Source organism: Brachycentrus maculatus, unplaced genomic scaffold (assembly GCF_059751285.1).
Source record: "Brachycentrus maculatus isolate JH-2025_06_01 unplaced genomic scaffold, ASM5975128v1 h1tg000176l, whole genome shotgun sequence".
NCBI classification, from domain to species: domain Eukaryota; kingdom Metazoa; phylum Arthropoda; class Insecta; order Trichoptera; family Brachycentridae; genus Brachycentrus; species Brachycentrus maculatus.
In genome coordinates, this window is record NW_028280928.1 from 1,239,963 (window position 1) to 1,252,752 (window position 12,790).

The 12,790-nt window shown below is 32.9% G+C and overlaps 1 protein-coding gene across 2 annotated transcripts in view; it reads right to left on the minus strand.

Moving 5' to 3' along the window:
- The window catches only part of LOC148308104 (uncharacterized), a 65,313-nt gene extending 52,701 nt beyond the window's left edge, over positions 1–12,612 (minus strand). For both annotated transcript variants that reach the window (XR_015837742.1, XM_088262339.1), the window contains exon 1: positions 12,388–12,612. Coding sequence is in view for 1 of the 2 variants with exons in the window: in XM_088262339.1 (XP_088118465.1) it covers positions 12,388–12,431 (44 nt within the window). In the remaining variant the exon portion in view is untranslated. The remainder of the gene's footprint in view (positions 1–12,387) is intronic.
- Between the last annotated feature and the right edge of the window lie 178 nt (positions 12,613–12,790).

Sequence of the window (12,790 nt, forward strand, 5' to 3'; positions counted from 1 at the left end):
TGCAAGTTGCAACTGAAATAATGATAGTTCCTTATTGCACCCCATTTGGTAGTGGACCTGCTGCATTATGTAGGTAAAGGGGACCAATCACGAGAACACGCGATTCGTTGCAAACAAAGGCAATGTGGGCCATTCACCTGAAAAGCACAAAGATAAAAATACTATGGCACACATTTGCATGCGTTATTAAAATTCGTTTAAGGGAAAATTGCAAGTGAGGACTTCCTTTGTGACACGAAGGGGTATTAATATGTTATGGAAAATAAAGACATCAAACATCAAAATACAGTATCAATTTTATTTGGCATAATAATCCAAATTACAACCACAATAATATGTTTACTATCGTCATATACTAGCAATACGGGAAACAACTTCAACACACACAGGAAAACTAGTCTGACGTGAAATAGCTCTTCGAACTTAGGAACTTGCCTATAAGTATGAGAATGTTATAAACTTCTTAAGCTAGTAAATTCGTATTATTTATAAGTCGGTCATATAATTTATTATCTAAGTTCAGTCATTTCTAATATGGAGGCTGTGAAGAAGAATTGGAGTAAGGAAATAAGACTTGTCTGACAAAGATTAAGAATAATCGGTTCAATCCCACTAAGGAAAACAAGCACCCGTCTATTAAAATCTCTGCTATTTTTGGAAACCAGGGCAATTAAAAATAAGGAAACTCTTTGAGGAAAATTTAAAAACATAAATAATAATAAACCCATAATTAACAATATGACAATGACTAAAGCCTCCCCCTATTACTTATGTTTTCACCGATGAAAAATGAAAAATAAGAAATAATAAATGAATATATGATTGAATATAAAATAGCTCCTACCCCCTTTTCATCCTTCGAAGTCCCGAGGACAGGTCTAAATTTTAGAACAGAGTCATAAAAATTAGACTTAGCTTCACATACGGTATTTGAAAATGATGCGGAATGCATCGAAACACGTGTCAAAATATATTTTAAGAGATATTGATATTTATCAAGTAAAACTTCAATTCAAAATAAAGAAACTGTTAGATATGTCTGATTGGGGCGGATGCCACGAATCCTTTGGACTCCAAGACGCAAAAACGTCTCCATCGTCCAGGAACTATCAGTGATCAAAAGACTTTTCAAATCACGAACAAAATTCATTCCTTTTTTCGGGAGACAGGCAGAAAAAAACTGGGGGGTCTTTATAAACTAGTAGCTGTACGAGGTTAAGAAAGCAAGAATATGATGTCTCCTATAAGAACAACTGATGAACTAAAGGAGCTAATTTGGTTATCTTTAAGCAATGACTTCAACTTGGCCCAGGAAACCGAGTGCCTGACATTCCAGGAGGCAGCGATGCTCAGCAATGAACAAGATTACTTGCTTACTCAAGGACTATATTTTTCTTTGTTCATTTTAACTAAGTTAGAAAGCATTTTTAAACATCTTGATTTAATGAACGAAAGCAAAAACACACATATCCACATATTTTATTTAAATTTTGGATAGTTTAAATAGCGTCATATTCATAAAATAATAAGTGACTTTCACGTCATATAAACAGAATTGATAACATAACACATTAATCCCTAATCGGCAACCCATTCACTTATAACGTACATGCCTTTGATACACATTTTGGTTACCCTTCTTACCTCGGCTGGCAACAATCAAAATGGAAGGAACTATCAATCCTTCGTTGGGGGTAAAGCGGGTATAATAATCATGCATTAATTACTAGTTTGTTGCTTGTCTAATATATCTTTAACAATAAAGTGTGAACCGTGAACCTCTAGGATCCTAGAGCTACAAGTTTGTCAAGTGTTGGTAGCAAAATATTGACTATCCCGAGAGCTAGTACCGAGGCTCTACGGAACATAAAATCCGATCCCGGCTATCCTACACGAAGGCGCCGCTTTCCTGGCTGCCCGTGGAAGGTATCCACGAGCTACGAGTAGGTCAAGGGATCGAGTATCGCAAAATATTCAGATGGTCTGTCCTGTGCCACGCTGTAATATCCCCAAAACATTGTTCGTGATCAAATTTCCATTCCATAGATTTGTATACAAAATTCAAAAGTCTATTTGTACATCAGAGATGTCATAAAACCGAATAGGCGATGTTATTCGTCCCAAAAATAAAGCAAAGGATACGAATTAGGTTTCCGTAATATTTTTAAATTGGAAGCGATCACGTGAAGTCGGCAGGTATTTATTGAATAGGAATAGGCCGTTATTTGATACAAGGTGAATGTGATGCTTATTGAGGAAACCGTTTCAATTATCGTCATAAATTATCCGAATGTCTATTCGGATCACGAGCTTACCCTACTCCTACTCCAGGGTACTAGTGCTACCCGCAGAATATACCGGAATCAGCCGAGCGAAGCGGCTAAACTAAGTTATTCGACTTTTATTTTCACTGTGGCATTTCAATAATGTCAGTCACTCTACAGTCTACCCTACCCTACGTGTGCACGTAGTGCAGCACCTTTGCGCACTCACTCAACGGTGACAACATATTTATTATAATTTTTCAAACTTAAAATAGAAAGCACAAATTTCTAATATGAAGATTTTCAGAATGCTTGTGAAGCAAGGAAAATATTGAAAATCTATGAAACAAGCATGCAATCGAAAACATTGAAAATGGGATCAAGAACCACCTTTTCCACCATGATTAGTTTTTCATGTATTACTGTTACGTTCAACAGATGGCACTGCCATTGCGTAAAACAGTTTTTAAAAACATTTTTACATGTCATTACATGATTAATAAAAAGAAGCGCGTGTTCGAATGCAAAGTTGTGTCAAAATTTTAAAGCAATCGATGAATAACCGTGAAGAGATTTAAGAATTTGAACAAACGAACATTTACATTTTAATTTATATTAATTTTGATCGGCAAATATTATGAATTGGGGCCAATTTTTTTTTCCATTTCTCTAATAAAAAAAATACTATTGTAGGTACTTGGGTTTTTTATGTGCTCGAACCCTTTTTTCTTTCATCAGTACATCATCGATATTAGTAATTGACTATAATTTTTCAAATGAAATGCCACTTTGTCATTGTGTATTAGAATAATACTGACTGACGTATCATGTTGATATAATCATAAAAGGGTATTGAGTAATTTCAGCGTCGTGTACTGAATGAAACAGGATAATGGTGGATTATGATATGGGTATGCAGGGATGGGAAGGTTGTTAAAGCTACTCATAACCAAGTGATGAGGGTTGAAAATATGTCCAATGCAGGCTACAACATTATACGCAATACTCAGTTGTGTAAGGTCGTGGCATTTCCATAAGACCCTTTTTCCATTTCACTACAGAAAGTGGGGATGTAGAATGACTGTCCGTTCCACACTAACCGCTAAACGATGAGCAATTATAATTATTCTACATGGCCCATCCACATTCCACTTCTCGTTCCCTGTTCAGAGTAAACGGTATTTTAGACCACAAACGGAACGACCCAACCCCTTTCCAAAAGTGATGTGCGTGATCACCTATAGATGTAAGAAATCTTTTTTGTTGCTTAAAATACCGTTTTTGTATTGAAAAAAATAGTTTTCTTCGAAAAAAATATATGGTTTTGAAAAGAAAAGAGTTATTGAAAGGTAAGGAGTTAAAAAAATTATACAAAAAAAATGCATGGTTTTGAAAAGAAAACAGTTATTGAAAGGTAAGGAGTTAAAATAAAATTAAACAACAGAAAAATCCGTATATTTTGCAAAAAAAAACATCAAATTCCCAAAAAAATATTAATCGCCCGCGAAGGCACGACCGACCTCTTGCGTGGTCGTCCGCATTCTAAAATTGAACGCCCCCTATTATCGTTTACTTATTTATTGATTTTTTCTTTCAACTATCCAAAAGAATGGCCATACTTTCGTGTTTGGTAACAAATTGTAAATTTATTTTTCTGATCCTACCATACTGCAATTCTAGGATATATTTCTAAGATTGGGATATATTGTATATATTATGATGTATTAATAAATATACATGTTTTACCGAATTATTCGGTTATCGTGGCCGGGTATTGCCATCACTAGATCCAAGTCCCGAGACCAGACACCAGAGCGCCAGAATCGCGGCTGGAATAATGAATGTTTAGTGGTAGGAAATGGCTAGTCACGCCAGCCTTTTCCGGGCCGAAAATAAAGAAAAAGATAAAGCGATACTTTCCCGGGTGATGGATGGTGTGCGGACGTGATGGCGAGGATCTCGCATCGCAGCGACGCGGGAACTGTCTGTTTATCCCAATTTAAATCTTTCTGCGATTGAACACCTGTCACTGCATCAACATTTATCTTCATCCCTTAGGCTGACGTTTTAAACCAGACAGGGAAAAGCATTTTTAATACATTTAGAAACTAAGAGACAGACATAGGAAGGCATCATTTACGGATAGGTACCCTTAACCCTTACTGGTCCAATATCGAATCTCATTCGACACCGATTTTTTGCTCCCTAAGTCCCATATTGGATGTTATTCGACATTTTTTTCATCATTAGTATTATTTATTTAAAATCCATGATTACATTTTTGTCTCTCGTATCTATTACAACAGTATGTGGAGCAGAGGACATTTTTTTTATCAATTAGAATGTAACTGTTTACCTAGATTTTTTTTTTAATTTTGGGGGGCCGGAAAGGGTTAATCAGTATTACATTCTTATTATATTCAGTTCAGTTCAGTTTGGTGTATTATAGTTTTTTATTGTTATTTATTATCTTAATACACATAACAAAAAATTACAGATTACGGTAATGTGCCCTCACTGAGTTTTCCCGTGCCGAGGGCACAAATATTCAATTAGTTCTGTGAAAAAGGGTATCTAATATAATTTAGTGAAATGAAATCAAAATAATACGCAAACACATTACATTTATGTTTTGTACTGACATATCTTGGTGGAACTGCATTTTACATAATGAAATAACAATATAGTTTTTTACGCATACATATATTTTATTCGACCAGTAACAGGGTTTCGTCGTTACCGAGATCATCGATATCACAAGTCTACGAAAACCTGTCACTGGTCAAATAAAATATATGTGGAAAAAACTATGTAAGTAATTGTTATTTTATTATTTAAACGTATTAGGCACTGTCCATCCTCATTAGGTATAGTAAATATCTGTTCTGAGGTGAGCAGCATTTTAATTATACGCATAAAATACAGCACATTTAATTTTTGTTATATATAGAGATTATTTAAATGTGAAAATTAAAAAAAAAAACTTTTAATAAACTGAAAAAAACTGATAAAATGTATGAAATTGAAAATAGTAAATAGAAAATAAAACTTTTGAATGTATAAACTGATAGAAAATAATGGAATCTTGAGAAATCATGTTTAAAAATTTATATTATAGAATAAAATTTTTAAATATGACACGCTGAAAAAAAATGTAGCACAAGCAAATTATGTATTTCTGCTCCTTACATTTTTAAATCCATTTTTACAAATTTAATATTTTTTTCAGCGAAGCATAATATTTAAGGGGAGAGCATATCAAGTATCCATCTAAGTACTTTGATTGTAGTGGTTTAGATTTTTAGAAATTATTCGCTTCCTCGGTGTTTAAGTCAAATAAAATGACGAAAGGAGCGAAAATTATGAATAACTTTTTCATAATTTATGATTGGTTTAAACGTGCAAAAAAAATCAAGCAATATATTTCGTCCCGTCTCAAAATGTTCTCATTTACTTGAAAGTTTACTGAACCTTTAAAGTTTGGCACTTTTCCAGTTCCCTTTTCAATTAAAAACAGCATCCCCGAGTCAGGTTACATAATATTACAGTAACTGTTGTTGTTCTTGAACGGCAAAGTAGCCATATTACATTTGTAATATATATAGTATTACAGGTAGATAGGTTGACTTTCCGGAAATGAAAAATATCGCCACTGGTTCCGCAATACTTGCCAGAACCTGACTTATTTATGCCAAAAAAATTACTGTACATAAAGATTTTAAAAATCCCTTTTTTTAAGATTTATAGATAGAGGCATTATTTTCATTTTAAAATTTTGAACTCAACGTTGGTATTCCTCAACCTATCAGAGTTTAACAATCGCGTATTGAAAATAATAACTTCTTGAGATGTCAAAATGGAAGTCTGGGCATTTACAAAGTATACGAACTATTTAAATGTTGACTTTATGCACTGTACAAAAATCAACATTCTGCACATACCACTTGATTTTTAGAACTTTTGCCATAATTTTGAAACAGCAGGTTTAATATATGTTTGATGTAAAGGTATAGAAATGTGAGCTTATTTTTCTTTACACAATTTACCCTTGAAGATTTTGCCTAATGCTCTTCTTATAATACCCACAACATTCCGTCTACTCTACTTTCTTTATGAGCATTTTCCTTGATGAAATGTGCTCATTTCATTCACGACATTACGCTTTTTGTATAACGCACTTTACATGGACTTTTTTTCCGGCAGACACTTGAGATAACCTAATCCTAACAATATGTATACGAATTTCTTATACATATAACGCTGATGTATGTACCTATCTGGTTTAAAGGTCTACTCGGATGTAGGTAGTTGAAGGCTTAAATAACATAAATCAGGCAGACAGCCTTCCGCTGAACGTAGCCTTCTCTTTACGTACTCCCACTTTACGTTGCACAGCATAGACGACGTTCGATGTACTTTCCGTAGCTTTATGTAGCCTCGTGCTTCAGGCTCCAATACTAGAATCACTGAACTGGTGAAACTGTGGAGCCTTGCCAACAACGCAGCAAATTTGTCGTTTTATTCAAGAAGTAAAAATATAAATTTTACTCAGATTAAATATTATCATTTACAGTAGTCTTATGTTTCTTTAATCATCAGTATGTACGATATTATTTATAGATTTGGCGTTTAATTTGTAGAACTCCATTTTAATTTATATTTTGATTGTTAAAATCAACAACTGATTTGTAGAGTCTACTAAATTGTATTTTATTGTTAAAAACACATCAAAATAAAATTTGTGACAAACGTTTCGCCTTGTTATGGCATTATAAAACTAATGTACTGAGTACTGAGTACACGCGAGGGACATATGAAAATTCAAATTAATCTTACTCGTTGTTTAATGAATGTACGATTTAGATTTATATTTTTGAACCGTGTTATTTCGAAATCGTCCAGTATTCACTTTGCTTTCTATATATTTATCAATCTTTTCATATTTCCCTCAAAACACTACGTTAAAAGAGAGTTTGGTGTATTACAGCCAACAAATATGAATATTTTAATCAAAAATAACAATACGTTAGGAATCTATGAGAAACTTCATTTATCTTTCTGACTGCGGGAAACACATCACTCAGTATTTTTTTAGCGCAATATTTCTGTTGGTTGTGCGCAATTGCTATACATACATGTATAAATGCCTTAGTTGCGTTTTTAGTTTGGGAATAATGCCAAAACAGAGAGAATCTTGGATCAAATCCTGACGAGACAATAACTTGCATGTCAAGGCGCCAGCTGATAAATAAGTGCTATTTGTTTTTATTTTTTATAAACTGACTAACATTTTATTCGAAGCATTACTTGTCTACATCCAAAGTGAATTGGATTGTTATACTCGATTATTTATATATGAAAGCCGTTGAAATGCACTCCCTCAGACAAATATGTGGAAAATCATTGTATGACAGAATTAAAAACGAAGATATTAGAAAGGAATGTAAGACTGATCTAGTTCTGAAAAGTTCTTTTAGGTGGTATGGACATATAGAGCGAAGAGATAACGAAAGAATGATTAAGGAAGTATATATGGCCAATGTGAGCGGGAGAACAGAACGAGGACCGCCAAAAAAGACGTGGCACGTATAAGATCAATTAAAACCTAAAATCTAGTGGTGTCAAAAATCTGCGTAAGCGGAGGGCATGTATGACTAGATGTATGAATGTGAAGGAAGCTAGGAGTGTGGCGTGCTATCCTATCTGCCTACCCCTGCGGAGAAAAGGCGTGATGGTAGTAGTAGTAGCAGTAATATATTGTAAGTAACCACAACCTACGTGAATTTATTCCAAATATTACGAAAACAATACAACAAAATGTATAAATATATTTCAGCCAGCATATTATTAAATTTTAAACATTAGCAGAAGTGGAAAATGGTGTGAGTTAATGAAATTACGATATTTTTACCAATAAAAACTACGTTGGTTCAAAATGCGCATAAAATTATTGTTAGGTACTTACAAATATCTACCTAACTTATCCGAATATTAGCATTACGATGAAAAGGTACAGAGACATTGAAAAATGAGCAACGTTATCATGTATCACTATCTCAAGAGATCATAGATAATTTTCCCTTGTTGTGTTCATACACACACAAGACTGGTTACTATTCTGGCATAGCAACCAGCCTAATAATATAGTGGCCGTACAGTGGTGCATTGCTTATACCGTAGACTGTAACCCCTAAGTAATTATTTTTATAGTAAAGGGGACTGCGTTGTCATAGTAAACATGTAACGTGTCAACGTAACCCTTTTCGCTAATAGTGAAAAAATTATGGTCTCCTGCATAGTGCAGTGACAAATTCCATAATTCTTCATGTATATATATACATACATTTATATATATATGTATATATATATATATATATATATATATATATATATATATATATATATATATATATATATATATATATATATATATATATATATATATATATATATATATATATATATATATATATATATATATATATATATATATATATATATATATATATATATGTACATATATTTAATAATTATAAACGTATTATAATTATTAAATATATATTTGTTTTACAAAAACCTGTACTTAAATTATTTTTATAGTGAGTTCCACTCTATTCTAGCCCTTATCCGCTCCCAATGGTGCATAGGGCACTGCATCGTATAGAAGCAGTGTTGTCTTGATCGTTAAATACACGAAGGAAAGGTGATCAGCCTTCCGCTTCAGGTACCAGTCCAGGGTCATATTAAATATATATTAGATACAAAAAACACTATTATTTGTTTTTACACTCATGGCAATCGAAGCCGGGACCTCCATCATGGTAGCCTAGCGCGCTAACCACTGCACTATGGAAGCGGACAATATAGTGAGTTAGTACCAGTAATTTAATTTTGATCTACAATACTTCGAATAATAGATATTTAATATCTACACCCTATAAAAGCTACTATTGCTACGTTTATACGAATAGATACTACATAGTTCGTAATATACATTCCAATATGGGGTAACAACTGTTGATCCTCACATGATCTGGCAAAAAATATGTATGGCTTTAAAAGGGTAAAACCACAATTCGCAAATTTTATTAGTGTTTTCATTCGCTTCATTAAGGAAAAAGAACTTCAAAATATGAACCAAATTGTGGCAGGGTTGGGGTGGAACCTTAAGCTTCTGATTCGGGTGCGGTACAGTAACCACGGGACCACAACCTGACCCAAAATATATTTAAAAAAATAAATATATAGCTGAACACACCAATATTTTGTACATTAACTATAGATTTCTTTAAGAATGTATTAGAAAATCCGCTCAAAAATATTATTAGAATGACATTTCTATTTCAGCATTTGATACCTGAATATGTTACGATTTTGATTTCTAAATAGGTATTGAAAATGCAATACAATTGGGATTTTTTCAACTGAAAAGTCAGTCCAGACCCAGTGGGTTAAAAGAAATATTGTATTTTAAATTTAAATCAAAGGACAAAGACAAAAACACAAATGCAAAGACAGATTGGAGTGGTGTTCTATTCTCTCTGCCTACCCCTGGGAGGATGAGGCATGATGGTTAGTTAGTAAATTTAAATTAATAAACGTTTTGCAGCATTCAAACATAAATAATTTGAGAAAACTAGATAAATATTATAAACATATGCGTGTTAATGAATTTTCACCCGTGCCGCGTCGTAATTCCATCACATAAATTGTCATCTCGAGCACAATAGTATATCCAAGGATTTAAAAGCAAATTTTAATTTGGTATCTACGTATATTATTTAATTATGAATATCAATTTTTATTTGAACTCATTTACTTCATTCTTTATTAATTTTCCTCGACGTGTATAATTATTATTTTTGTACATATAACATATATATCGAATTAACAGTTTAATAAAATGCAATAACTACTATTATTTTTATCTCAATTTTGGTTTAATTATGCTTAACAGAATCCGGATTCTATGAGATTTTTTAAAACCCTTACTTTAGATTAAACAATATTTTTTTTTAATTTACATAGCAGAAAAGTCAACATATGGTTTTAAAATACATATATAAGAAAACGGATAAAAACAAAACACGATTCCATATATATTACGACGTAATACGATCAAATACAGTAGATAAATTATAACATTTTTATGTTTTTCATTGTGTTTGTATGAAACTTCAAAATATTGTTTTCTTTTCAGACGAAGGAGACGTTTATTTACATACATTTTATTTACATGCTGAAATAGTATCACTTACCTCACAAAGTGCTAACAGCGTCCTGAGAAGGGTTGGCAGAAGAGTTTTTAGGAGTTAAATTTATATATTTTTTTCAATGTCAATTAGTTGTAATTGAACAAGTTGGTGGTAGCGTGGCAGGTCCTGGACACGCCCGAACAACGTACTGTCGGCTCTACGGCGTAGAAAACACTGAGATGATCAGTGTATGGACTAAATGAGCTACGCAAGCGTACAGACTACAGACGGTATACCGGGTAGCTACCCGCCGACGCGCGACGGAGTTCGTGGCGGCTCGTAGCGGCTCGTAGCGAATGGTAGCGAATGGCGGGCTCGACGGCGCTTACCCAGACGGCTGGTAGAGGCGCCTGCGTGAAACGTGAAACACAATATACACAAAAGTGATGGTGATGATTATATTGTACTTTATTTTTGTTTTTATTTTCAATGTCAAATTCATCATGTAGTCTACGAGACTTTACCATAACGCTTCATTCGTTAAATCGAGATTTGAAATTCTTCTTTCTTTTAACCCTTATCCGCACACATGCTGCATAGGGCTCAGTGTAATCTTGATCGTTAATTGCATGAAGTCAAGGTGATCAGCCTTGCGCTTCTTGTACCAGTCCAGAGTGATATTAAATAAAAATGAGAGTATAATATCACCCATATTTATTTTGACCGAACAAGATTTATGATTAAGGATTTGGACACATTTAAAATATTATGAATCAAAAATCTGACTGCAGATCAGCATGTTTGAAATGAATTTATTTATTTTTATGACCAAAGTTTTTGTTGTAATATTTGCTGTATTAGTCTACTCAGTTAATTTATCTTTTTTTGTATTTTTATGCGATATGATACATCTGCTTCAAGCCTATATTATTTGAAGGGTAGGTTTAATGGAAAAAAGTCAGAAATGCCATTGAATCTGAATGTGTTGTCAAACTCTCTCTTCAAGTTTTCTTCCATCCATTCATCTTTATGTTGTATGGAAGTCGACGGTATATTGCTTTATCAATGCCTCCGTTTCGGTAGTCAATATAAATTCACTCTCGGATAATTTATCACCCATATTTGATTTCAAATAAAAAAAACAATACATAATTGAAGACCTTACATGAAGATGGAGGCAGATCCATTCGTAGCGGATATTTTTTACGGCTGTGAAACATGGCACCTTACAAGGGCCCAAAACAGCCGTGTACTTAGTTTTGGGAATAGGTGTCTGCGAAGAATTTTAGGCGTGCGATGGTTTGATTTTATGAGGAATGAAGAGATAAGGCGTAGGACGCAGCAAATCTTGGTCACAACTGTAGTCGAGAAAAGGCGATTTAGTTGTCTTCGGAACTTCGAAACGCTGAAATGACTTACTTGGCCGACAGAAAAGACAGTTTGTGGACTCGATATGCTCCACATAGCGGATATGGTTTAATATAAAAAAATATACATATCATTTGGTACAAGACTTATGCAAACCCAATAGTAAAAAAAAAACAAACGAGACTCGTCTTGTTACGTTGGAACAAATTGATTCCTCCCCGATACATATAGTTTTAACCTTAAAAAGTCGATATGGTATTATAATACAATAAGATCTAATACAAACTAAAGAAGTTTTCCATTGGATTAAAAATTTTAAATGATAAAGAAGGCGAAACTTTGCAACCCGAATTAGACAATGAATTACTATTTTTTAAGGGAAAGGACGATATTATTTGTATGACATTCAAAATATAATATTTTAGAGAAAAAGTCATTTCAACGAAATTCAGAAAAGATCATTGAAAATTCCGTGTTTCTTTCAAACCCATAGCATTCACATTTGACACCGTTGCTGTCTTTTTAAACAAATTTATAATAAATTATTACATTTGGCTTACCTGGTTTCTGCGTCATTTGAATCAGTTTCACAGAATTTACTCATTATTAAATTTTTAAAGCACAACAATTTAAAATAACTAAATTTTTATACAAGAATTTGGAAAACTTTAAATTTACATATCACATTTCACTTCAAATTTCTGAATATAATCACGTAAATTTTGATATTACATTTTCCAAAAAAATCAATAAACTACAAGCGTCAAACCTGCAACAACATCAAAAAAAAATATTTATGTGCTCAGTTTTGTTCTTTTTTTAAATCCTACCTACTTGATATTTCACTAAGTAGGTTCACTAAGTAGGTACATGGGAATTCTGATTTTTAAATAATACTTTAAAACATTAAAAACAATAAACTTACGTAATATTTAAAAATAAAAACCCAATAAATAATATGTA